At 37.7% G+C, this 27,360-nt stretch overlaps 4 protein-coding genes across 4 annotated transcripts; 1 reads left to right on the top strand and 3 right to left on the bottom strand.

Moving 5' to 3' along the window:
• Positions 1-1,757: 1,757 nt before the first annotated feature.
• LOC103438643 (AP-4 complex subunit epsilon) lies at positions 1,758-10,184 on the top strand. Its single transcript, XM_008377177.4, has 10 exons — positions 1,758-2,810; positions 2,945-3,160; positions 3,268-3,378; positions 3,465-3,662; positions 3,768-3,899; positions 4,776-4,832; positions 4,924-5,040; positions 6,548-6,625; positions 7,153-7,296; positions 8,622-10,184. Exons 1-10 carry the CDS (start codon positions 2,022-2,024, stop codon positions 9,705-9,707), a joined length of 2,928 nt encoding a protein of 975 aa, XP_008375399.2. The 5' UTR covers positions 1,758-2,021; the 3' UTR covers positions 9,708-10,184.
• A 1,362-nt stretch (positions 10,185-11,546) lies between these two features.
• LOC103438644 (histone-lysine N-methyltransferase, H3 lysine-9 specific SUVH1-like) lies at positions 11,547-14,623 on the bottom strand. Its single transcript, XM_029105221.2, has 3 exons — positions 14,455-14,623; positions 11,964-14,251; positions 11,547-11,865 (listed from the first exon to the last, which is right to left on the bottom strand). The coding sequence occupies exon 2, from the start codon at positions 14,075-14,077 to the stop codon at positions 12,011-12,013; it is 2,067 nt and encodes a 688-aa protein (XP_028961054.1). The 5' UTR covers positions 14,078-14,251; positions 14,455-14,623; the 3' UTR covers positions 11,547-11,865; positions 11,964-12,010.
• A 1,793-nt stretch (positions 14,624-16,416) lies between these two features.
• Positions 16,417-20,722, bottom strand: LOC103438645 (MATH domain and coiled-coil domain-containing protein At2g01790-like). The gene is made up of 4 exons (XM_017333387.3): positions 20,643-20,722; positions 20,327-20,454; positions 18,691-18,866; positions 16,417-17,702 (listed from the first exon to the last, which is right to left on the bottom strand). Exons 2-4 carry the CDS (start codon positions 20,452-20,454, stop codon positions 16,588-16,590), a joined length of 1,419 nt encoding a protein of 472 aa, XP_017188876.2. The 5' UTR covers positions 20,643-20,722; the 3' UTR covers positions 16,417-16,587.
• Positions 20,723-21,870: 1,148 nt separating this feature from the next.
• LOC103438741 (MATH domain and coiled-coil domain-containing protein At3g58210-like) lies at positions 21,871-25,470 on the bottom strand. The gene is made up of 4 exons (XM_008377284.4): positions 25,285-25,470; positions 25,045-25,172; positions 23,954-24,141; positions 21,871-23,015 (listed from the first exon to the last, which is right to left on the bottom strand). The coding sequence occupies exons 2-4, from the start codon at positions 25,170-25,172 to the stop codon at positions 22,135-22,137; spliced, it is 1,197 nt and encodes a 398-aa protein (XP_008375506.2). The 5' UTR covers positions 25,285-25,470; the 3' UTR covers positions 21,871-22,134.
• Between the last annotated feature and the right edge of the window lie 1,890 nt (positions 25,471-27,360).

Below are 27,360 nucleotides of genomic sequence, written 5' to 3'. Positions count from 1 at the left end.
CTAGTTTGAATTACTACTATTTTTCCTATAACCCGTGTTCTTATAGAATATCTAATGGATGACGATATGATATTTAGAACATGTTTAGAACACTTCTTTATAGTATAGATGATGGATGACTTTATACTATGAAGTTGCTTTTCAATATATATATATGTTCAATGGTTTTGTACTACCTAGTGGTCATTTCCGCTACGGGACGGAGGGATAGATTCAGGTCCATCTCGGGCGACGGTTTGGTGTTGGCATAGGGCCTGGAGTGTGTTTCCTCTGGCTATTTAGCACAGGGACGGGGAGCCGGCATGGGGCCTGAAGTGTATTTTCCTCTAACTATTTGCTCAGAGACGGGGAGCCGGCATGAGGTATAAGGGTTATTGGACATTCACTAGTGATTATTATAAGTTATGATTTGAGACATTGCACGACATGCTAGGTTTCGAAAAACCTATGTTTATCATGATATATATGTGTTTTCATAAAACCTGGGGGTTAGTACGTTGATAACTGTTTTTACTATATATATCAAATTGGTCCACTCATGTTTGTTTTGCGCCCCTTTCAGGATTTAGAATTGAGGCATACAATCCTGGTATCAAGGCACTTCTGCATCTGCATCTTCGAGTCCTCTTGGTGTAGGATCCATTCTTTTATTCATTTAAATTTTTATTATTTCTTTTAGTATTCTAGTTAGTTGTATGCTCTGAACACGTTCCTTAAATGCATATTCATTAGTCTTTTATATTTATAAGTCTTATTTACTCCTTATTCTCAGCATTTGCATTCTATAAATGGCTTTCGTCACCATCGGGTGTCGGCCAACACGTGCCTATCCTGATGTTCATGGAATATCGGGATCGGGGCGTCTCACTTTGCCCCTCACATCTCCTTCTTCCCTGCTTCCCACAACCAGAAAACCCATAAAAATTGAAAAAACCCAGAAAAGGGAAAAGGGAAAGAGACAGTGGCACATATAAAATGGCAGAGAAAGAGGAGAGGGGAAGGATGGAGTGGGTGGACAAGAAAATGAAAGAGGAAGATGAAATGGCAGAGAAAGAGAAGAGGGGAAGGATGCAATGGGCGAACCAAAAAAAAATGAGAGAGGAAGATGATTCTAGAAAGGAAGATGAAATGGCAAAGAAAGAGAAGCGAGGAAGGATGCAGTGGGCGGACAAAAAAAATGAGAGAAGAAGATGATTCTAGAAAGGAAAATGATAATTTAATAATAAAATATTAGTATATATAGATTAAATTAATGATAAAATATTGTAAATATAAATTTAATAATATAATATATGAGTCTTACTTTTTAGTCCGACACAGCATCAAACGTTTCACTAAATCAATCCAGCTTAGTCCCTGAAGCTAGTCCAGCCCGAGATAATCCGGTGCAACAAACACACCCTTAGTGATATTTGAAACTCATTTGAAAGTTTTTTTTTTCTTAAACAAACGATAGTATTTACACTAAGGGATGAAGAGATGAGTTAAGCCACATAATGAGTTAGCCATAATAATAAAGTTCAAATTCGTTTTTGGCGAGAATCGAATCTAATACCTCTCATCTACATATGAAGAGGAATATCACTTGTAAGTGAGAGACCTCAAATTTGGTTCTTGCCAAAGGTGAATTTGACCCACATTATTGCTTTGCTAACATATTGCGAGGGTAACCTATTTTAGTGTAAATAATATCGTCTTTAAAATTAAAAAAAAAAAAAAAAAAAAAAAAACCAACCCATTTAAGTATTTATCCAAATGTTGATTTTAGCGAGTGAATTGGATCGGGTTAGCGGGGTTGGGTCTAAAATGCCACCCGTACACACACGAGTCTCGACACCCTCTCTGTCTCTCCAGAATCAGATCTACCCACAGGAGGAGGCACCAGAACACCCAACACCGCCACCACACCCAAAACCTCTCCCTCTGTTTCTTCGTGCAATGGAAATTCACTGATTAATTCCCCCAAATTCATACCCCCAATTCTCCATCCAAAACCCTAACATTCAAACCCTCAATCATCAATGGAGCAGCTCAAGACCATCGGCCGGGAGCTCGCGATGGGCTCCCAGGGCGGCTTCGGCCAATCCAAGGAGTTCCTCGACCTCGTCAAGTCCATCGGCGAAGCTCGATCCAAGGCGGAGGAGGAGCGCATCGTCCTCCTCGAGATCGAAACCCTTAAACGACGTCTCTCCGAGCCCGATATCCCCAAGCGCAAGATGAAGGAGTACATCATCCGCCTCGTCTACGTCGAAATGCTCGGCCACGACGGCTCCTTCGCCTACATTCACGCCGTTAAGATGACTCACGACGACAACCTCCTCCTCAAGCGCACCGGTTACCTCGCCGTTTCCCTCTTCCTCAGCGACGATCACGATTTGATCATCTTGATCGTCAACACCATCCAGAAGGATCTCAGGTCTGACAATTACCTCGTCGTTTGCGCCGCCCTCAATGCCGTTTGCAAGCTCATCAACGACGAGACTGTGCCTGCCGTTTTGCCCCAGGTCGTCGACCTCCTCGCCCATCCCAAGGAGGCTGTCAGGAAGAAGGCAATCATGGCGCTTCACCGATTTTATCAGAAATCGCCCTCCTCTGTTTCGCATCTGGTGTCAAATTTTCGGAAGCGGCTTTGCGATAACGATCCGGGCGTCATGGGTGCCACGCTCTGCTCGCTGTTCGATCTAATTACCATCGATGCGAATTCTTTTAAGGATTTGGTGGTCAGCTTTGTCAGCATTCTCAAGCAGGTCGCCGAGCGCAGGTTGCCCAAGGCCTACGATTACCATCAGCTTCCGGCGCCCTTTATCCAGGTTTTACTTACTCTGATTGAAGCTGAGCTACTCAGTGTGTGAATTTAGCTTTTTTGGTGTGATTAAGTAATTGACATAATGAGTTCTCTTCATTGTAAAGCGATGTAATTTAGTGATTGAATTTGACAATGCAGATTAGGTTGTTGAAAATTCTAGCATTGTTGGGGAGTGGTGATAAGCAATCGAGTGAGCAGATGTATACAGTAGTTGGCGATATATTTCGGAAGTGTGATTCCTCAAGTAATATTGGAAATGCTGTTCTTTATGAGTGCATTTGTTGCGTTTCTTCCATATATCCCAATCCTAAGTTGTTAGAACAGGCTGCTCAAGTCATCTCAAGATTTTTGAAGGTTTGACATATCTGTACTTTTCACTGTGATTTTGTACAAATTATGGTTTGCATGTAGATCGTTTAGAGGGTTAAACACCAATTCCTTGTTAACTATTTTGTGGACAGAGTGACAGTCATAATTTGAAATATATGGGCATTGATGCCCTTGGTCGACTGATAAAGATTAGTCCAGAGATAGCCGAGCAACACCAACTAGCCGTCATTGATTGCTTAGAGGTGCGAGATTCCCATTTAGTTTAAGGTATTCTCTTTTAGAGTTTTGCTTGTAACTTTTTAAGTTAGTAGAAGTTTGGTGCATGCAGGACCCAGATGATACTTTGAAACGAAAAACGTTTGAACTATTGTACAAGATGACCAAGTCCTCCAATGTGGAAGTGATTGTGGATCGTATGATTGATTACATGATTAGCATTAATGACAACCATTACAAAACTTACATAGCTTCGCGATGTGTGGAGCTTGCAGAGCAATTTGCCCCAAGTAATCAATGGTTTATCCTGGTAAGAGTAATGCATTTTGCTTTTTAGATTCTAGTTCTATCAAGGACAATTTTGTCAATGCTTATTGAACATCCAATGTCATTGACTGTTGTGTTTTCACTGCAGACCATGAATAAAGTCTTTGAACATGCGGGGGATCTAGTGAATGTTAAGGTGGCACATAACTTGATGAAGTTGATCGCCGAGGGATTTGGAGAGGATGATGATGATGCAGATAGTCAGTTGAGATCATCTGCAGTATGTGACTTTGATTTTGCTCTTATGCTCATAACTGGTTTACTCAATATCAATAAAAATATGCCCTCCTAAATTTGACTTCAAAGGTTTCTGTTAAACTCTAAAAGAAATTTGTCCCTTAAATTGTTAGATTCCTCATGGTTCCATAAAGACCATCTACAATTGATGGGAAAAGCATGGAGACATCATTTTGGACGAATCCGTCGTTACTTTAAAAAATTTGATTTTTAAACCTACAGGGCCATGTGTTCTAATTTGTATGAAATTATGTAATTACCTTCAAGCTTGTGTCTCTTTGTTGTTTGTTCTCATATTTCTCCATTATTTCTTAATCTTTGATCTGTCCCACCACACTACCACCACCTCCTTGTCTACCGTTGAACTGATGGGGGGAACAATGAGCAATTTAGTGTGTACCAACACCAAATTATGTTTAGGGCGACGGACTAGATTTCAGGGGCATTAGCAAACTATCCCATATAATGTATATTGTAGCCAACAGTGGGCTAGCTGATTTCCATCACCAAGGAGTTTGTTATTTGAACCAAGTTGTAGTTATTATGTAGAGGGATAGAGGGATAATGGGTTGGTTTTGCAAAACAACCACTGGATCTATGTTTTTTTTTTGTTCTGTTCTTTTCACCCGTCTTTGCATATCTCCTGTTCTTTGAAAACTTCAGAGTTAGATTTTCTTTGAGATGTAGTTTACCTCATTGAGAAAGAAGCATTACTTGTTGCTGCTATGTTCTTTGAGATTATATGATAGTAGCATGTTTACAACACTTGTACATTGCTTGCTTCTGCACTCTGTCATAAACCAGCTCCTTTCTTTTTCTCTTGTTGCGTATGGTAAAGAAAAATCTTCTTCATGTGCAGGTGGAGTCATATTTGCGTATAATTGGTGAGCCAAAGCTTCCATCTGTATTTCTTCAGGTACATTATGTCCTCTGTACTTTTGTTCTTTTATGTTAATTTTTTTAACGAACTTTCCTGTCGATATCTTACTTTTTGGTTGTGATCTCAGGTCATTTGTTGGGTTTTGGGAGAATATGGAACTGCTGATGGAAAATATTCTGCTTCCTATATCACTGGGAAGTTATGTGATGTTGCAGAGGCATATTCAAATGATGAATCCGTCAAGGTACTCCTCGAACTCAGATTTCTGTAACTAGAATTTGCATTATCTGAATTTGTATTTTAGTTTGAGTCGAAGGTATTTCCATGCATCTTAAATTGGATATTAGTTCATGGTAGAATTGTATAAAAATTGATACAATTTGGTTTGTAAATATTTAAGATGAATATAAGGCTCTGTTTCATTTCCTTTTCTCAATAATATATTTTTAAATTGAGGTGCTTCTTGTTCAGAATAAGTTATACATGGTGGCAAGCTGTTAACATCTACGAAACTGAATGATTGGATTGTCATTTTCGTAGTTTTAATAACTATGCTTCCCATGTGAACATTTATGCACTGTGCTCGTTATTTATTTATTTTTTTTTTGGAGTTTTAATTAATTTTCAATGAAGAAGAGGTCGCACTTGGTGCGATGGCAAGTGCCTTCGCCCATGAGCGGTAGGTCTCGGGTTCGAGACTTGGGAGCAGCCTCTCCATAAAATGGGGGTAAGGCTAACCCTCATTCACCTCTCCCAGACCCTGCGTAAAGCGGGAGCCTTGTGCACTGGGTACGACCTTTTTAATTAATTTTCTATGAAGGGTCTGTCAGCCTTCTTCTGTTTATGGGTTTGGATTTTATTTTTCTGCTACCTTTTGGTAATACTATCCTACTCCTAAACTGGATGATGATTCTATAGTTTTTCACTTGACTGGGGAAGCAAAATAATACCATCCTACTCCTAAACTGCATATTTTGAGTGTTGGATTTGTTCTGGTAACTGGATGATGATTTTATAGTTTTTCACTTGACTGGGGAAGCAAAATGCTCAGTAAGATGCACTTAAAGTGATTCTTTTTTCTTCGGTGTCTCTCGAACTAATATTTTATTTAAAAAAAACCCATCAAAAGTAGAATTTTGGGTTAGAAAAAAAGTCTCCGATCTGCCAAAAGTGCGCATAAAGCTTTTGCAAAAAATTCCTCAAGTGCTGAAAGAAAATTGTGCTCTGGCATGGTTTGGAACGGTCCAGTTGTGACCTGTATGCCTATGGATCTTCAAAGGGAGGCCCACAACGGGGCCTGTTAGCTCAGTGGTAATAAGAATTGAAATCAAAAGAATATGTTTGATCACAATTAAAACAAATATATATTTTTTATAGAAATTAAAAGGTATTTTAAATAAGTAGGTTCTCATGTGTAGTAGCTGTAGAAGCATGAGAGCTTTTGGAAAATATATAGATGAACAAACCTTTTATTTTCCATTTGATTAAGAAGTAAATGTAATTTTAATCCTCTATTTAGATTTTCATGCTGAAGGGCGTTTCTTCTCTTTTCCTTTTTGTTGATGTTTGAAGAAAAATTTATGCAAAGAATTCTATTCTGTATGCTATGTTACCTGGTTGAACTTTTCTTCTCTCATTTTGATGTTTGGTTATCTATTCATAGAAAACTCACCATTCGTGGTGTGTTTATTTTATGTTTATGCTTGTTTCTTATTTGTTGAAACTAAAGTGATTATGTTCTTCTTTTACAGGCTTATGCCGTTACAGCAATCATGAAAATATATGCGTTTGAAATATCAGCTGGGAGAAATGTTGATTTCCTACCTGAGGTGCATTTAATGAACTCTTTAATCCTAAGTTCACTTTTATAAGAATATAAATGACCATGCTTCTAGTGTCTGCTTAGGTTTGAACATCATCTCATATTGATCTTGATTTTGTAGCATGAAGTGAAATTGTATGTAAGGCTGCATGTAGTCATACCTTTCCTATCCTTTTAACAATTGAATGGCTATCTGACAAGAAACCGATTCAGTGTAATTTTCTTTTCTAATCAATGTTTTTTTCTAAATTTATTTATTTGTTTGCCTTAATTTTAAGTATGTTATACTCTCTCTGTTTTGAAGAAATTATAATTTGATGGTTTGACTTGGATAAGTTCGAAGATAAATCTGAAAGAGAAGTTTTAGAGTTGTAGTGATATATGAATATTTGTACATTGAGTTCTTTGGACAGAACTTACAAGATAACATTTACCTAATCAATGGTTAGCTAATAGCTATATTGTCATGTTCATTTTGTTTTGCCTCGTCATGGAGGTACTTTCGATTGAAAACAAATTTTTATTCCCTTGCAGTGTCAATCTTTGGTGGAAGAACTATCAGCTTCTCACTCAACAGATCTGCAGCAGCGTGCATATGAATTGCAAGCTGTCATTAGCTTAGATGCTCCTGCTGTTGAGAGTATAATGCCACCAGACGCAAGTTGTGAAGACATTGAGGTCATATTTGTTTGCATTATCAAATATTAACTATTACAGTAGACCTGCATTTCTCCTTTTCCTCTTATTTGGCAATTGGATTAGCGTCTGAACATCCTGTTTTCTAATAGTCAGGTCTAATGGTTATTTAGCCTTGTGATTGCATTAAGATTGGTGAGCCTTTTACTGTATATGCCAAATGATTTTTTCCATTTGTTATCGACTCTGTTTTCTGATATATTTACATGTTGGGTCACTGGATTGTTCAAGTGATTTATTCACATGGAACCACAACAACAACAACAACAAAGCCTTTTCCCACTTCCTTTAAACAAACATTTTTAGAGTCCGATCTTGATATCCTCTGACAACTCAAAAACATTGTATCACTTTCATTATTTTCAGGTTTGTTTTACTGAATTATTATGCTTGGTAAACATTTTTTGAGATCTATTAGATATAACCCTTAATTAATTTTACGTGGGGTCCATCAAAAGTGAACTATGTATTTGTCTCATAAAAATGTATTTCTCAGAGCTTATTGTAATGCGACATAATTCACTGTTCCAAGTCACAATATCTTTCTCGTGTTTATAATTATCTTGATGAAATGTAGTTCACTTTTTGACATCATGATGATACATGTGGTATGTGTTTCATGGATGCATTATCAAAAAACATGATGCAACATTATTCATTTTCGACAATAATGCAACGTGATATATAAATCCAGAAGAATGTTACTCAAGATACAAATATGAAAAATGAACATGTATCCTACACGAGACTGCTAGCTTTGCTTACTATTCAAATATACCCTATATGTCTTACTAATGATATAAAGTTTGAGAAAATGTAGCCACCATGTGTTAAGAAGTGTGACAATTGTAATGCCATTAACTATATCTTTTAAACACCAAACAGTCAGCTCAACCTTTATTAAATTGTACATTGAAAATTTTTTTGGAAAAGATCTTGGTTTAGATGAAAAATTCACGATCAGTTTATGACTTAAATTTCTTACTTGACTAACATGGGTGAACCTTGGTACCATATGGATACTGATCGAGTGATTCAACTTGGTATTGTACGACATGCTGTAGTTAGTTTCTTGACTTCGGTGCTCCTTGGTCTTTGCATCTTATTTCTTCCCTTAGTTGTGGCCCTGTGGGTGCTCTTTTGAAAGGTTTTGCATATTTCTCTAGTATTCCGGAAAACCTAGATTTTGGATTATGCCTTGCATGTACACCATCTCTTGTAGAGGTGATTTATCTTAAATGAGAATTAAATTTATAATTATATATATATACACACACACAAACTAATATCTTCATCTTCTTTTGCAGATTGATAAAAACCTTTCATTCCTCAATGGCTATGTCCAAGAAGCACTAGAAAAAGGTGCTCAGCCCTATATTCCTGAGAATGAGCGCTCTGGAGTGTTAGATATCAGCAACTTTGGAAACCAAGATCACCATGAAGCTTTAACCCATAGTCTTAAGTTTGAGGCATATGAGCTTCCAAAGCCAGTAATGCCATCAAGAGTTCCTCCAGCTGCAGTTGCTTCCTCAACTGAGCTTGTTCCAGTGCCTGAACCATCTTATGCAAGGGAGACCCGCCAGCCTGCATCATTGCCATCTGTGTCAGATGCAGGATCATCAGAACTTAAGCTACGACTCGACGGTGTTCAAAAAAAATGGGGCAGGCCAACATATTCTTCTTCTGCATCGCCGAGCACGAATTCTTCAAGTTCTACTTCCCACAAAACAACGAATGGGGTCACTCAAGTAGATAGCGTGGGCAATTCGAATTTAAAAGCCCGTGATACTTATGATTCGAGGCGGCCACAGGTTGAAATTTCTCCAGAAAAGCAGAAGCTTGCCTCTTCACTGTTTGGAGGTCCATCAAAAACCGAGAAGAGGCCATCTTCTGCCAACCATAAGGCGTCTAAGGCGAGTACCCATACTTCAGAGAAGTCCCAAGCGCCAAAGGCAGCAGCTGTACAAGCTGAAGTTAATCGTGAACCTGCTCCAGACTTGCTCGACTTGGGTGACTCAACTAGTAGTAGTTCTGCTCCGGCCATAGATCCTTTCAAGCAGTTAGAAGGGCTTCTTGATCAAACTGATGTCGCTTCGAATGTGAACCATGGTACAGCAGGTGCTGCTAAGGCACCTGATTTTATGGGATTATATGCAGATACACCTGTCAGTGGGCTCGGTAGCAGTGTTGGGGATCTTTTGCCGACCAACAGAGATGAGTTTAATCTTACATCTGAGTTATCAAATGCCACAAGGACTGCTCAAGGCGGGGTAACACAGTTTAATAAGGGTCCTAACCCTAAAGATGCCTTGGAAAAGGATTCACTTGTAAGGCAGATGGGCGTGACGCCAACAAGTCCGAATCCCAACTTGTTTCGAGATTTGCTTGGCTAAACTGTTCAAATAGCGGAACTTGGGTCATGATTGCTGGTGAATATTTCTTGATTGCTGGTGAATATTTCTTTGTGGCCTTTCGGAGTGGCTTGCTGTATGATAGGAAACGCTCGTTCATGAGTATCAAGGCCACATGCAGAGTTGTGGAGACACCCATATGGAGTGCTTTAATCTCCAGGAGCGGTGGGGGAAAAAATCAGGTATAGGCTCGTATTCAACGTGGAGCGTTTTCTTTGCGGCTCGTAGGAAATACGGATCTGTAGTGCATGTTTGTGTACATGTACACTGCTCTGGCTTGTTATAATGTTGTATGAAGTGAGTTTGTGTTGTTGTTTTAGGGACATTGGTTCCTCCTTTTGGTAAGTTTTACGTGGCGTCGGTTCAAATTGTAAGTTGTAGGCTCTAGTTGTTGTCCTTTTGACATTGTTGAGCCCCTTTTGTATTGTTTTTTGGTGGATGGAATTGAACATTCAAACATCTATAGCACCCACTCACATGCAATCACAGTAAGTAATAATGCTCCTTGGGAGAATGGAGAAGCTTTCCTCCCTTCTTTTTCCATCTCTTATCCAAGCTCTATCACATAAAATGGACAACCATCATTAGATCTTAATTCAACTGTTAGGGCCTGTTTGATGATCATTTCTTTTTCGGGAGTTTTAATGAAACTCTACCGGTACTGTTTATTTTTAACAAAAATGACATTTTTACTCTAAAAAATCTGATACTATTTGCTTACAAAACCTTTTTTTGTCATTTTGATTAAAACTCAAAGTTTTCAAATTTTTTTCATTAATTTTCCTTTCTTTTTTAGATGTAATGATGCTGAAAGCGCTGAGGTTGCTACTGCTTGGGATATATAGATTAATGTTACACTATCAGCACGTGTCATATTAAAATATGTGGTAAGAGTATAATTTTTCAAAGAAATACCTGACGATCACATCAAACCATACACGACTCATTTGTTTATCCTTTTTTTTTTGTTGGAAACTTTTTATCCCTCAAAACACTACATTAAGAAGACCAACCTAACCCAAGTAGATTATTTATCCTTCATTCATTTTATTTTATTACCGATAAACAAAGAATAGTGCTATTCACACACCCTTGTTAATTTTTGTCCATTGAGCTTCTTTAATTCATTCAATCCAATAGTCATAAATTGAGAGTGGTGTGTAAGAGATAAAAATGGGTTTGTGAATAGCACCATGCCACCACCCTAAAAAAAAACTCAAAAGTATTGAATGAAAACCTTCAAATCTCCGGAACCAAAATTCCCAATACCACCGGAAATAAATTTTGGAGAGAAAAAAAACGAAGAGAGAGACTAAAATGTGGAGCATCCTTCCTTCCAAAAATCCTGCATGCATTAACAAGCCTGCCTCTTCGAAGGGCTATACCGCATAAGGAAGCTATGCTAGGAAATCTACCAACCCTATTAACAAGGAAGCTAGACTGTGAAGCACATCCTCCACCGAATTGTAAGCATGTATGACAACGCCAATGAACTAGGAATCGACAACCCATAAGATTAATCCACGTGGTGCCCTATGATTGGACAAGTTGACCCGCCCGGCGCCTCTCCATCGCCAGAAATCAGCAGCAGAGAAATGGGTTTAGTTTAGTTTAGGTAGGCTGAATATGTCATGAAAAGAAGTTTTCGGTTTGGTTGTACGAGGTTGATATAAATAAGGATAACTTGCAGACAAGAATGTAAATGAACCTCCAAACTTGAGTACGATCAGAGCAAACGTGAAAACTGAACAGTCAAGCAATAACTAAACTATAATTCCATCCATCTGTTTCCTTCCTAACACAAGTACATAACTTGCCCAGTTCTATAACATAATCTCGCAATATTATTTATTAGAAATTCAAGCAGACTCCAAATACAAAGTTTCTTGAATCCGTAGCATAAGCCTTCTTACACATATATCCAAGATTGCATTTATGAACTGCCATGCAGAGAGCTTTTATATAAGAAATACATATAAAAGACGGGAACTTAGAGTACGCAAGCATGTCTCCCCTAGAGATTGAAAGATAAACAAACTCAGAGTCATGCTAAGTTCAGAAGCATATAAACATGATGGAGATTCCAGACTTCTTAACCAGGATCACGTTTGTCGGCACCATGATGGTCTGTTGGTGGAACCTAAACCATCGACCATAGATTGAAAGATAAAACAACAATACTACAGCTATGCTACGTTCAAAAACATTTAAACAAGACAAAGTTCCAGTCATTCTCACCAGGATCACGTTTGGAACTGCAGCAGTATGTTTTAGAACCTACATGATCAACCAAAATAACCCCGGCATTTTGACAATCCACATAAGCATTTATTTTTCCTGTTCGGTCCACTGTTACTGCCAGCTTCAGTAGAACTTGTCCCATAATCATATGTCAACTCTGTCAGAGGGGGAATGTGTCTGATGGCATAAAAAGCAATATGGACAAAAGACTGATTGTTGTGTTCATATACAACTGGTTGCCAAAAAACATTTGGTGAGCAACTGTGATTAATGAACCGACCTACATTCCCAACATTCTTCGCACTTATGATCAGGCGATATGGAATGTTATAATCCTCATTAACATCATGAGGACTCTCCTCTAGTAATCCAGGTTCATAACTCCACTTGAACGATTCATAATCACGGCCTGTGTCAAAAATATATTCATCATTTTCACCTCCACCCTCTTTCTGTTTTAACTTCGCTTCATCTATAACTTCACCAGCATACTCACAAATAAAAGCACCAGCACGAATAGAATCCCATGACCGGAGGCCCCAACCCCTATCCCTTGTCTTAAACACTTCCAGCCGCAATTTTACACCAGTTTGGGATACCCGGTTTTTGCAGTTGGGAGTGCATGGACACGTAGGACTACATTCATGTAACAATTGTTTACGGCTGACTAGAATCCCATTGCTAGTATAAGGAAAATCACCTCCATTTTTCTGAATGCAAGAGCAATTCATATCACCTGGCTGGCATGCACTGCGGCAATTGCAGCCAAAAGAAGGTGGCATGAGACTGAATGATTTAGTATATTTGAGTGTAGGGAAATAAGTGAAAGAAGCCAGCCCCTTTTCATTATCAACCTCATTTACAAGGGAAACAGGTACAGGTTCAGTCCCTGAAGTGAGGTCTTGAAGAACAAGTCCAGCCCTTGAGGAAAAACCATCCTTCCACTTACGAAGAGTTTGCCAAACTGCAAAAGCTGGTGGCTGTCCAGGCACCCTTAACAGCTTGTACTTGAATATATTACAACCAGCTTTCCCCCTCTCTGTCCATGACTCATGAACTTTATATAGGCCATCATAGACATAGATCTTTGTCATTGAATTAACATCTTCTTTCATGCCCCGAATCACTCGTACTTCATTGCCATGATGCAAATTTCTCTGAAGAGCAAGATTACCCCTTTCAAGCTTCTGATCAGCCACCTCCCTATCTTTGTCTTTGTTGTTGCTATTTCCACCCTGACCACTGTATATCAAGACATCGCTGTCCTCTGCCTCATCATCATAGCCTCCTGAAGAAACAATGCTTAAAGCCACCGGATCTTTTTCACCATCACCCTTGCCAGTCATGTAGTCAATTCCAGCCATCGATGGAGCATGTAATCCAACCGCACACATTTCCATTCGGAAAAAGAAAATGTCGCCAATCTCAACTCCAGGGACAACCCCAATTCTCCTCCTCATGTTTGTCCTAACCTTTTTGCTCATCAAAATGTTACCAGCTTTCAAATCTGCACGCTTAATAAGCCCAGTTTTCGTTTCCTTGTTTTCTTCAATTTGACAGATCCTTCTCCGGAGTGCATCAAAATTCATGAGTACATAATTAACCAACTCCCTGTTACCATCTTCAATTTGAAATGAACTCATAACAGGAACAAAGGTCACGCCTGACCCATTGTTTGTTACTGAACCGCCATCTCCATTTTTCTTGGTCTTCTTTCGAGATGAACTAGCTTTTGAGGTCTTCTTTCGAGATGCACTAGAACCTACATGAGGATCAAAGAACCCTTCTCCATTGGAATCCTCTGGAAAGTCATCGGAGCCAGATGGGGCTGGAGCTCTATATGACCGGATAGGAGCGGGCATGGGACCGGTTGGTGTCCTCATCTCACTATTTAGATCAGGTGAGGCCTGAGATAGTGGTACGTTAAACGGGTAAAACGGAGGAAACCCATTAGGGGTATGGCCAAAGGGAGGCATGCCCGGAAAGGATGGGGCTTGAGACGTAGCTGGGAACACCGGCATCAAACTACGCAGAGGTCTAACATCCAAAACCCTTGACTTATCAATCCCAGCTGAAGGAGGAACGAAGTTGTGGCTTGACCCTCCTTCCATCACAAACCCTTGTCCACAAATCAACCCTAAACTAAAGTTTTTCGCTTTTCCGACAAACCCCAAAAGCCCTAATTTCTCTTCAACTTCTGGGTGACTGCGATGGTTGTCTAAACCCTAATTTCATTTCTCATTTTTTTTCAGAGAAACAAAAGTTTTCACTTTAAACATGTACATCTGCAAGACAATATCACAAACGACGCCACACATTACTTAAAAGTTTCATAATTTAAACAGGACAGCAAAACTCGAGCTGAAATCTACAGAAAATGAGATCTAGAACATGATACTGATATGGGTATTTGTCTAAGATTTAGAAAAGCAGATTTCCATGCACGAAAGCTTGAAGGGGAAAACAACAAGTATAAGGACGTTCTGACCTCTTTGCATTTTCGGTTGATAGCTGCTTATTTCTCCGTTGGCGACTTTCAGACAGAGACAGAGAGAGAGAGAGAGGAGACAGAGAGCGCACCACTTCAGTTCCGGATACTACCTTTTTTTACTGGGTCTAACTTTAAACCGTCGACTCGCATGTTACTATGTTTTGCCAAATGTTGTCCATCTAGCCCAATTTATACTTTTAAAAATTAAAAGTTCCTCATTTTTCACTTATTTTTTTGGACCCTCATTTTCACTTGGATTTTAAATTTTGACTTTCTTGAAAATATCCAATAAAATTTATGAAATTAGTCAAATTTAGGAGTGTGGCTTCAATACTATGTATAAATCCTCGGTGTTTCGATCATTAGATTTGATTTTCATAATTTTTGAATTTTCATTTTTAATCTTGGTCACTTATTTTTCATATCACTTAATGTTACGTGCCACTAAAAAAAATTGTAAATTTAGTATTGAAATTAACTTTTGGAGAATAAGTCATTTTGAGTGCTATGGGCACATTAGTCGTTAGATTTGATTTCCACAACCGTTAGATGTTCATTTTTTTAACTCAACAATTTATTTTTCATATCACTCAGTGTTGCACGTACAATTTAAGAGAAATTGAAAATTTAGTTTCAAAATTAACTTTTGGAGTAAATTGCTGACTTGGTACCTGAAATATTACCCAAGTAAAAATCAAGTCTCTAAACTACTTTTTTTCGAGAAAAAGTTCATTTGAGTGCTATGGGAGCATTAGTCGTTAGATTTGAGTTCCACAACTATGAGATGTTCAACTCAATAATTTATTTTTCATATCACTTAGTGTTACACGTACATTTAAGATAAATTGAAATTTTAGTTTCAAATTAACTTATTGAATAAATTGTTGATTTGGTCCTTGAAATATTACCCAAGTCAAAATCAAGTCTCAAAACTTTTTTTTTCTTCGAGAAAAGGTCATTTGAGTGTTGTGGGTGTATTAGTCGTTAGGTTCGATTTCCACAACTGTTAGATTTTCTATTTTTCAGCTCAGATGTTTATTTTTTTGTATTAGTCGTTTGATTTCATTTTCACTCTAATCTCCTCCAACTTCTGACCTCCATTGACCATACTTTCAATCCCTCCTCCAGGCTCCAACTGTCAACTCCACCATGCTTCCTCCTCCAACTATCACCCCCCGCTCCCTCCTCCAACATTGTTGTCATAAGACTCAAAACTCAAATTGACAAATAAAGATATGTGCATTGACGACGATCGGAGTCAAAACTCAAATCTTAGTTCTTTTAGTTGACATTTGGCAAGAACTCTACCAAACCAAACCAAAAGCCAAGCATCGAATGTAGTAACTGAGTGTCTATCAACTTTGTAATTTAATTGCCCCCAAACCAAACCAAACCAAACCAAACCGAATCCATCCATGGACAAAGGAGGAGATCTTCGAAAAAGCCCCACCTTTGTCACTACTGCTTGTCCAATAACTCTCCACGTAAAGTTTTGAATTTTTGGTGGAACCTCCACTTTCTAAATCCGCTCCCAAATTTTTGTGTAGATGACTATGGAGGAGTAAGGCCGTCGGACTCAACTTTGTCATCGTTTGTCAACTGGCCAAATCAGCCTATCATTCCTTCTTGGGTCACCAATATGGATCTGTCTGATAGCCGAGCATTCATCCTGATCGTGCATCAAACGTCAATAATGCTTTAGCAAGGAGGGCTAGCCGGCAGCACCGCCTGATTTTGCCTTGTAGAGTACCTTGGCCATAATGTTGCCTTGCAGAGAGGTTTGGACTCAAATATAAGATTTGAGTTTGAGATGGTCCATTTTTACTTGAGAAAAGTAGCTTGAGCTTTTAATTGTTTAATCTATAAAATGAAAATGTCCGATCATGCAAAATATTTTTCTTCTTAGACTGTTAGATTCGAACTTGAGATCTCTTCTTCTAGCAAATTAGTACCAGGGGGTTGATGGAGGTGCACCAAATTAGTACTAAATCATGAAATATATATCCCCGCACATCCGTCCTATTACTCATATCTAAGATAGCTTCTAGAATAAGGCTAACGGTTCCCATGACTCACTCACTACCCATGTCTATCTCTCTCATATGTCAAAGAGAAACTTCTACAATAAGGCTAACTCACCACAGCTAGCTCAGAATCCATATCTTTCTCGTTGAAGCCCTCTTCCTCCTTTGCCAGCTCTCTCTTTGCTTCCTCAAGCTCTACCTCTGTAACCACAAGTGCAGCACTCCGCCTTTTCTTCTCATTATCCAAAACTTCAACATCATCCCTCAGCCTTTTCACTCTCCTTGCCCTTTCCAGAAACTTCTTCTTACCCAAAGCAGATTGAACAAGTGGTTCCAGCCACCCCAAGTCAAATCTGAACATCTCGACATCCTCCCATAAACTTCGAAGCTGAGCAAAGGCATCCTCATTCATATCCTTCACCTTTTTTGTTTTAAGAAAATGCAAGAGCCCTCCAAGAGTTGTCAAAGCACATTCAATAACTTTGCGATTCTTCTTACGTACGCACTCAATCAACGAAGGATGCACTGTACAAGCTTCCTCCAGCAGTGGGACGAAAGCTTTCTCTATTAGTCCCAACCCACGAAAATCCATAAGCTCACCTGTTGGTTCGGTGGGAACTTCCGCAAGCTCCTTGACTTCCCCCGCTGGTTTGGTGGGAACATCCTCAAGCTCCTTGACTTCCCCCGTTGGTTTGGTGGGAACTTCGCCAAGCTCCTTGACCTTGACTTCCCCCATTGGTTTGGTGGGAACTTCCCCAAGCTCCTTGACCTTGACTTCCCCCGTTGGTTTGGTGGGAACTTCCCCTAGTTCCTTGACTCCCCCTGTTGGTTTGGTGGGAACTTCCCCAAACTCCTTGACCAGAGAAGGGTCAGGAAGGCTTTTAATAATAGCCTTAGCGCAAACTTGTTCAGGGCCTGATGTTTCTTGGAAAGGAGTCAGCGGTTCTGAACTTGGCATAATAGGTGCTGGAGAAGACTCTACAGTTTGCACAGAATGCACATGTGAACGTTCCTGCCCAACATGCTCTTTCTTTATAGACTGCATAAGTGCAGATTCTGCAGAACTATTAGCTCGCTGGTCTATTGGAATATGGACCTTCACTTCAACAATGCACGTATCATTCACAAGATAACCTGCAGTCTCGTCATAAAGTTCACTAAGCAGCATGAATGATCTGAAGCCCCACTCACTCGTGTGTTCTTTGAACTCTTTATAAGAGCCTGTGAACAAAAAAATCAAGGAATACAAAACCTTAATCAAGAATGCAAAGCACATCACCAGGTAATGCGGAAACAACAATAAAGGAAGTCCATTTCAGAGTTTACTACAGAAAGTTCTAAGAAATGATCAAGAACTAATGCTGATAAGATATTTGCAGATGGACTTCCTTCCATGTGTAAACGTACTTAAGCCAGGCATAACTCTGTTAGCTTTCAAAACAGAAAGTTCTAAGAAAAAATAAAAGCTAAGCTGCCACCAGTGTCCCAATGCGATAGCAAATCTCATATAATATCGGCAACAATATATATATATATATATGTATATGTAAAACTGATCAGAGTCTGGGATCCACTAAATATTATCAGCACCAAAGCTTAAAGGAAGAGAAATTCTAGACTTTTTCTTGACGACACATTCAAACTAACAGAGAAAATCAAAATTACAGTTTCATTGATAACGATCAGTTGCACAATTTTACTCGAAGGTCACTCCAAATCCCTTGTTTGAAATCTTTCTGTCCAAATGCACCATAACTTTTTACAACTAATGACACGTGTCGCATGAATGATAATGATCAGGTAAACAATTTATACTAGAAACACACTCCAAATCCCTTGTTTTATTTCTATCCAAATGCACGACGCTTGTTGCATAAATCAATCCAAATGCACCATAACTTATTACAACCAACAACGTGTGTCGCATAAGTGATTGCTATCAGTTAAACAATTTATACTAGGAACTCCAAATCCCTTGTCTTAACTCTTTCTTTCCAAAAGCACCTTCACTTGATACAATGACGTGTTGTGCAAATGATAACGATCAGTTAAACAATGTAAAGTGTTATACTAGAAACGCACTCTGATTCCCTTAAACAGAATCAGGATGGAAAGCGCAAGCGAATCCATTTAATGAGTTTCGATTGCCACAACGAAAAGATCACATAGAAAGAACAGAAACATGATTCATGAAGAGTAAAAGAAATACCCTTGGTAAACTTTGTGATTGTCTTGTTGCTGTCGAGTTGATTGAGCACACTCAAGCTGAAGTGGGCAAATCTAGTCCAGCCAGATTCCAAAGTTGAAGCACTTGGGATACTCAAATACATGGAGAACTGCATTTTCGAATTTACTTTGTTGCCCTTCGGCCATACAAGGATCCTCCTGACCAAATCAAAATTATCAAACCAAAAGAGCACAATGTTAAAATTGCAGGTCATGACCCTAAAGTCTTATGGCATCTATTGGGCTTCTATTAGACCGTCTCCAACTTTTGGGTTGAAAACTAAAATTTAGGTTTAAAATTAACCCAATCATTATCCAATGATTGGGCCTAAAATATGTTTTGGGTTAAAACCTTAATTTTGGGCAAATTTAACCCAAAATTTAGGCCAGTGTTAATGGTTGGCTCATCAAAATTTAGATTTTAAACTAAGTTAATCATTCTCCAATAGTTGGGTTTAAAATAAGTTTTGGGTTAAAACCTAAAATTTGCGTAACAACAACAACAAAGCCTTTTCCCACTAAGTGGGGTCGGCTATATGAATTCTAGAACGCCATTGCGCTCGGTTCTGTGTTATGTCCTCCATTAGATCCAAGTACTCTAAGTCTTTTCTTAAAGTCTCTTCCAAAGTTTTCCTAAGTCTTCCTCTACCCCTTCGGCCTAGACCTTTGTCCTGTAGTTGTATCTTCTAACCGGAGCGTTAGTAGGCCTTCTTTGCACATGTCCAAACCACCGTAACTGATTTTCTCTCATCTTTCCTTCAATTTCGGCGACTCCTACTTTACCTCGGATATCCTCATTCCTAATCTTATCATTTCTCGTGTGCCCACACATCCAACGAAGCATCCTCATCTCTGCTACACCCATTTTATGTACGTGTTGATGCTTCACCGTCCAACATTATGTGCCATACAGCATCGCCGGTCTTATTGTCATCCTATAAAAATTTTCCTTGAGCTTAAGTGGCATACGGCGGTCACACAACACGTCGGATGCACTCTTCCACTTCATTCGACGTCTGTGATCGTATATGATCAAACATAACAGCCCAAATTAAATCGAATGGCTAAAACAATAAAAAAATATTTAATATTTTTAGATTAAAATGTTCATAAAAATAAATAATGATAATCTACATTAATTTTATTTTGAAAAAAGTTACCGCAAAAACCTAAATTTATTCTTTAACAATCTTGGGTTAAAATTTTAATTCATAACCATTGAAGCAAAAAAATTGTTCCCGAGTTAAAACCCAAATTTTCTGAGTTTAAAATTTTCAACCGAAGAGTTGAAGATGGTCCAAGTGAAAAATGTCACTGGTGGAACCTTCTAGATGATTCCTATTTTCATTTTTTATTTCTTTGTTTTTTAATCTGGAAATTTTCTCTCTTTCTTTCATTTTTTATATTGGAATGGAGTTTCTAAATAGTAGGTTGTACCATGACAAATTGTAAAAAAATAAATAAATAAATTAATAAAATTAAGAAAAATAAACCATGACAAGTGAATCTAAAGCTGCTCTTGGGTCGATGGACTCATAAAAAAGCGATCTTGAAGGATCTAAAAAGAACCAAAATTAAAATTAATTAAACAAATTTTGAGAAAATAATAAAAATAATACCATTTGAAACCAGCGATGGTGAAAACGTCGGAGTAATGCTTGTCGTTCTGGAGCTTAGAGAAGTTTTCGATCACCCATGTGAATGTCTCAGACACAACCTCTTCATCTTCCCTGTTGTTGCTCGTCATCTACAAAACAAAATATTCAAATTATTAAATAATACCCACAAAAAAATGTTTCATGTAAATGCTCCCCCCGGTCCATCACACCAAACTAACCATGATCGACGGTGAGAGAGAGAGAGAGAGAGAGATAGAGAGAGAGAGGAACCTTCAACCCCCACCCCACGGTTCTAGAGAGAGATGAAAGTATTCACTCCCTTGCAGAGCTCACACTGCAGCACGGGGGACCGTGCGGACAACACCAAAAAAAACCTCCCATTTATACTGGCCCCAGTCTCTCAAACAATGTCCAAAGTGATCCTACCCTTATCTTCGCTGTCTACCGAGACCCATAAAATATTAAATAAAAATAAACACGAGTTTAATCTTTATTTTGGCCGGAAAATGTAAGAGATACAATTTTTTTTTTATCACATTCATGTACCGCATGTGTGGAAAATGATGTATATTTGTTAGCTCAATTAATGATTTTATCTCATTCGATGTCGTATATATGTCAATTTGTCGTAACACGTGGTACATGAATGTGGCCAGAAAATGTAATCTTCCTGACATTATTCTTTTTTTTTTTGGCTATTTTTTTTTCCGCAGTCCATGTGGTAATACTACTTCATTTTTAATGTGATCCTTGTTCATTATTTAAAATATCAATATCGGTGGGAATATCGATATGCAAATTTTCAGAAATATTGATATCGATAACAATATTGGTTGGAAATATCAAAAAAATATGTCGATTTTATTTGAAATTTATGAATTTTTCCATGTAGGGTGAAGTTTTGACTTTGATCCATTTTTCATATCTTTTTGTAATTTTTTTTATCGAAAAATTTTCAAACACTGCCCTTATTGTAAAAAAAATATTGTTAAATTGAACACATTATTAACAATAACGATATACATCAAAATTTATGTTAGTCTTTCATTGAAAAAACACACGTGACGTTTCAAATAATTGACTTAAATCATAAGCCCAGAAGATAAACTACATAGTTGGGGGATGACTTGGAGTGAAACCCAAGCCACCCCAAATCAAGATAACAAGCAGAGTAAAACCCAGCAGCAGTCCAAACACTAGCAAATCAAGATCGACCAGCTCAATCACTCCCGATATTTTAATTTTTAACGATTTCAAGGCTCGTGTGGTGTTGGAGTTTGGTGGCTTAGATTAGAGCCGCATTTGAGTCCCACCTCGGCCAGAGGTAGAATTATTTAGTGCTTTATAAATCATAGTACAACACACACATATTGTTGAGATCTTTTGATAAAACTTCATACTCGTTTCTTTTGAGTGGCTAAAGTGGCCTAATATCGGCACAACCGACTCGTGAGTGCGGGGACTGTTTGAGTCATACGTGACAAGCAATCTAAGATCCTCAAGATATTCTTAATATCAATAAAATCAAGAAATATGAAGCGCAATTTTAAGAAACAGAAAGGCTTTCAATTTCATAGAAACATGTCCGAGCACTATGCATTTTCAACACAAGAAAATTCAAGTACAGCTTCAACAAATGCATAATACCTATCAACCATGGTATCCCGCCTAATCGATCATGCCGGGAGTTGATGAAGGTCACCAAATTATAGTCCCTGCAACCTTCAAAAATATAATATGTATGTATTCGACATATCTGTCCTGCAACTTACACTAACTGTCCTACAGGATGAGAAACTTCAATAAGGCTAACGCATCCCATAACCTAGCTCGCTATCCATATCTATCGCGGCGATGCCCTTTTCCTCCTTTTCCAAGTCTCTTTTCGCTATCTCAAGATCCACCTCTGTCACAGCTAGCGCAGCACTCCGCCTCTTCATCTCATTATCCAATATCTCCACATCTTCTCTCAGTCTTTTCACTCTCCTTGACCTTTCCAGTAGCTTCTTCATGTCCAAAGCTGATTGAACATGAGTCTCCAGCCACGCCAAGTCAAATTTGAACATATGGACATCCTCCCATAAGCTTTGAAGGCATGAACAGGCATCCTCAGTCATATCCTTCACCTTCGTAGTCTTCAGAAAATGCAAGAGTCCCCCTAAAGTTGTGAATGCACATTCAACAACCATACGATTTCTCTTCTGCATGCTCTCAATCAATGAAGGATGCAACGAACAAACTTCCTCTAGCAGCGGAATAAAAGCTTTCTCGATTTGTCCTAAACCCCTAAATTCCATAAGCTCACCCGTTAGGTTCGTGGGTAATTCCCCGAGTTCCTTGACCAGAGAAGGCTCAGTAGGGCCACCATCAGCAGGTTCAGTGCAAACTTTTTCAGAATCTGGTGTATGCTGGAATTCAGAACATGGTGTTTTAGGCGCCGGTGAAGAGTTTTCAGCTTTAGAATTCAGAACCAAAGGTTCCTGCGCTTTATGCTCTTTCTCTGAGTGATCCGTACTTGCAGAAACATTACTTCCTTGGTCTCCAATCCTAATTGAGACATTAAGCCGGGCTTCAACAATACATGTATCATTCACAAGATAACCCGCAGCGCTGTCATAAAGCTTGATGAGAGGGATGAAGGATTTGAAGCCCCACTCCTTGTGGTTTTCTGTGAACTCTTTTACAGATCCTGTTATCGAGGAAACGAAAGCAAATAATCAAGAATGCAAAGCTCATCACCAAGTAATTAATTAAAGATGAAGTACATTCCGAGATTACAATAGAAGTCTATTACCGACATAGAGGAATTCAATCAATGATTAAGGCTACCAGCAATAATAGCCACATACATATTCACACACACAAACACAGAAACTCTTCGTTGAAAAACCAAATCACATATTCAAACATATTAACTAGTAAACCAAATATTATAACTGACCCCAAATCTCAAAACTTTCGATTTATTGTCCAACGGTTCCCAAGAAGGAGTATAAATGATAATCATGCCCAGCTCAGGTCGCTCTTTGTATCCGTATGATGCCATGTCTGAGCCAGCAGGAAAGGAAAAACATGTTGTGCTTGGCATGATTAGCATGACATACTATCACCCCTGTTTTGTTTTGAACATGTCTTCTAGAGCCTTGAGTATGGTTTCAAAACCTTCAATACTCTAAATAATCCCCTCTTGAATTTGTAGGGGATTAATTTGTCATAAACTTTGAGCCAAAAAACATCAACTAAAAATTATTAATTCCTGCTACATCAACATTATATTTCTACAAACTGCATGGCATTACACGCCCTAACGATATGAAGAAATATGTCGTCAAAAAGCAAATCAGGCGGATATCACATGAATGTCTCTCCAAAAAGGGAAGGGATGAGTAAAAAAAAAATGCGTATATGGTTCACCTCTCCATGAGTGATGAAAGTTAGAAAATCAATCCAAATCCCTCGTTTTAATCTTTCTATCCAACGGTATCCTAATTTGTTACTACCACAATAGAAGAATGTAGTTACTAGTTAGAAACAACTCATCCAAATCAAGAGAATACATTTGTTCTGAAAATGTTATACAAGCATGAATGCGAATGAAAAGAGATGGACTCGAGGGTAGAACAATACCGGTTGCAGGCTTTGTGATTGACTTGTTGGTGTCAAGTCGATTGACCAGGGTCAAGCTAAAGCTGGAATATCTACTCCATCCAGGTGCCAAGCTTGAAGCATCGGCAATGCCCAAATATATGGCCAACTGGACTAGGCCATTAGGATCTTGGTCGGATAACCACTTTGGACGTACAACAAGGATCCTCCTGTTCAAACCAAACCAAACCAAACCAAAGCTAGTAAAATACTGAAAACATCATTCACCCTTGCACCTGAGTTTCGAGTTCGAATCCCCCCCTCACAATATTTGCTTATAATTAGAGGGAAAAGAACTACAAACATATGCATGATACGGCACAATGTAATAATCTTGGACCAAGTTCGGCCTTATGGGCCGTGCTAGGTTTACCTGGTTCATGTTTCCCTTTTCGTTTTTTTTCTTTTAGTTCGGCCTGTAGTTTTTATTTTTATTTTTTTTATTTATTGAACGATTAACGATATATTTATGATAAGGAATGATGAATTTTGATTAAGCCATACAATAGGTCAAACAAAATAAATTAGTATTAACTTGCCGTTATCATGAGTTAAATCTAACACCTCTCTTATTTATGAAGAAGAATATTACTAGACATTAATATTAAATGGCTGTATTGAGAAATAATCAGTAGCTTTTTTTAGGTTAAAATAAATAATAACTTGCAGTTTGTTTGAACAAATCCTTAGACGCGTAAAAAGAAAAATGATAACCGCACACTTTTTTCTCTTTTACTAAATAATCGAATTGAATAAATCAAATATAACAACGATAACAACAACAACAACAACAACAAAGTCTTTTCCCACTAAGTGGGGTCGGCTATATGAATCCTAGAACGCCATTGCGCTCGGTTTTGTGTCATGTCCTCCGTTAGATCCAAGTACTCTAAGTCTTTTCTTAAGGTCTCTTCCAAAATATAACAACGATACAAAAAAAATAATAATATATATATATATATATATATATATATATATATAATATGGTGTGTGGTTATTATATAAAAAATGGAGGAAATGTAAATAGAAGAAGCTCCAAAAGAACAAAAAAATAAAATAAAATAAAATAATACCATTTGAAACCAGCGATGGTGAAAACGTCAGAGAAAAGGTTGTCGTTGTTGAGCTTAGAGAAGTTTTCGATCACCCATGTGAATGTCCCAGACACAACCTCTTCTTCTTCCCTGTTGTTGCTCGTCATCTACAAAACAATAATTACAGATTAAAATAACCAGACCCCGAAAAAGAAAACGAATTTAAATAAACCCATAAATGTTAACAATTGTGTGACGGTGTGAGACCGAGAAACATACCTTCCTTCCTAATTTCTAATGCAAGTGTCTCTGAAGAGAGAGAGAGAGAGAGAGAGAGAGAGAGAGGAAAATCCGAGCCGGGGAAGCACTAGGCTAGTCCAGCATTTGGGGCAGTGCAGACATCTAAAAGCTCCATTTCTTTTTCACCTGCCCGGATCAAAGGCAAAGGAAGCGTCCATTTCTTCTACTATTATTTAATTGAGTGTCAAATGTGTCCTTTACTTATTTATTTTAAGCGTAAATTGTAACAATAGTCGTTCAACTTTAATCAAATTAAACAATATTCTCTCAACTGAAAATTATCATTGGTCTATCAACTCATCAAAACGTGTATCTATGGTAATTTTCGTCAACTCCGTCAGAATTCTGTCTAAATGAGTTACATTGGAAAGACCATTGCCACAATTGGATTGATTTAAAGTTGATTGATCATTGCTCTAATTTGGTTAAAGATGAGGGACCATTTCTCCAATTGGATTAAAGTTGAGGGACAATTAATACAAATTTTCTTATTTGATTTTCTATATTTGCCTCTTAATTCAGCCTCATGTGCATGACACGTAACTCATTTTGACGGAAGTTCTAACGAAGTTGGCGAAAAAGACAATTGATGCACGTTTTGATGAGTTGAAGGACTATTGGTAATAGATTTTTGCTTGAGAGACCATTACTCCAATTGGTTTTTTTTTTTTTTTTGAGAGAGAGAGAGAGAGAGATTTAATTTTTTTTTTTTTTTTTGAGAGAGATTAAAGTTGAGAGATCATTACTACAATTTACTCTTATTTTAAATACTGATTTTCTTACCAACTAACAATCTAATATTGTTAAAAAAAAATTGTACAATCTAATATACTTTTTACAGGTATCCATATGGTTAACGAGGATGTTTAATATTTGTCTTCAATTTGATACTTAATTTTGACTCATGTATTGTGTGGCATGACTCAATTCCCTTCTCTTTGACTGCCTTTCGAAATTGTGAAAATGATTTCTCATGCCTTTTCTTATTCATGTACAAAGTATGTGTTTTTTTTCATGCACAAAGTATGTTGAAAATACACTAATTGTCATAAAAACAAAGCAATAAATATTTTTTATTTCATGCAAAAAAAAAAACAAACAAACAAACAACTGCCTTCACTCTCCCCTCTATTTTTCCACAAGTCAAGGAATCATTTCAATTTTCAAGTATAGGCCGACTTTAGTTTTCCCTCCTCGGACACAGGGCCGCTATTGAACTACAATCATGAGCGGGTATGGGATAACAAAATTTACAAGCCTCCACCACTCGTTTATAATTGGATTTCGAATGCATTATTGTCTTCTTTTTTTTTAATTTTTTAATTTTTTTAACAAACGATATTATCTACATTAAAGAATGGAGAAGTTGGTTAAGCCTCACTATGGACTAGCAATAATATGACTCGAATCAAATACATCTCACTTGTAAGTAAAGAAGAATACGTTATTTTCTGTATTTTTATTCTAACATTTGTCTATGTTTGATTGATTCATAATTGTTTTCCAACACAGATTCTTACTCCCCTCTTCTACCATTTTGATCTCAACTGACGAGCATAACAATTTGATATCGTGCCCAAAAGTTTACTTGTTAACATAGTTGACGTTGTGATATGTTGTGTTCTAAAGCCCGTTTAGTATCTTACTAAAAAATAAATAATTCATTATTGCTAAAAAATTAAAGAACAAACTTTTTGAGTTTTTCATAAGGCTAATGCTAGGGAGACCAAAATTTTAAACTAAATTTGTAAATAAAATGATATGTCGAAAATAAGAACGTTAATCAACGTTTAAGTAATAATCCAATCATCAACAACCAAATCATTTGGTTTATAAATTTGGTTCAAAAATAATCCTACAAACAAGAATTATTAACTCAGGACTCAAAAATTATTTTTTAGTTAAAAAATTAAACAAAAACTGAATACCAAACAATTCCTAAATTAATTTGAGTTGCGCCAACCACTACTTTTGTTTGTGTAACAAGCATAATTGTTTCATGGTTTACTAGTAATTACCAACATATTGTGCATGTGTTGAGCAGTTGAAAGTGGG

This window comes from Malus domestica, chromosome 07 (genome assembly GCF_042453785.1).
Source record: "Malus domestica chromosome 07, GDT2T_hap1".
In the NCBI taxonomy this organism is placed as follows: Eukaryota; Viridiplantae; Streptophyta; class Magnoliopsida; order Rosales; family Rosaceae; genus Malus; species Malus domestica.
This window is presented reverse-complemented; position numbering and strand designations above follow the sequence as displayed.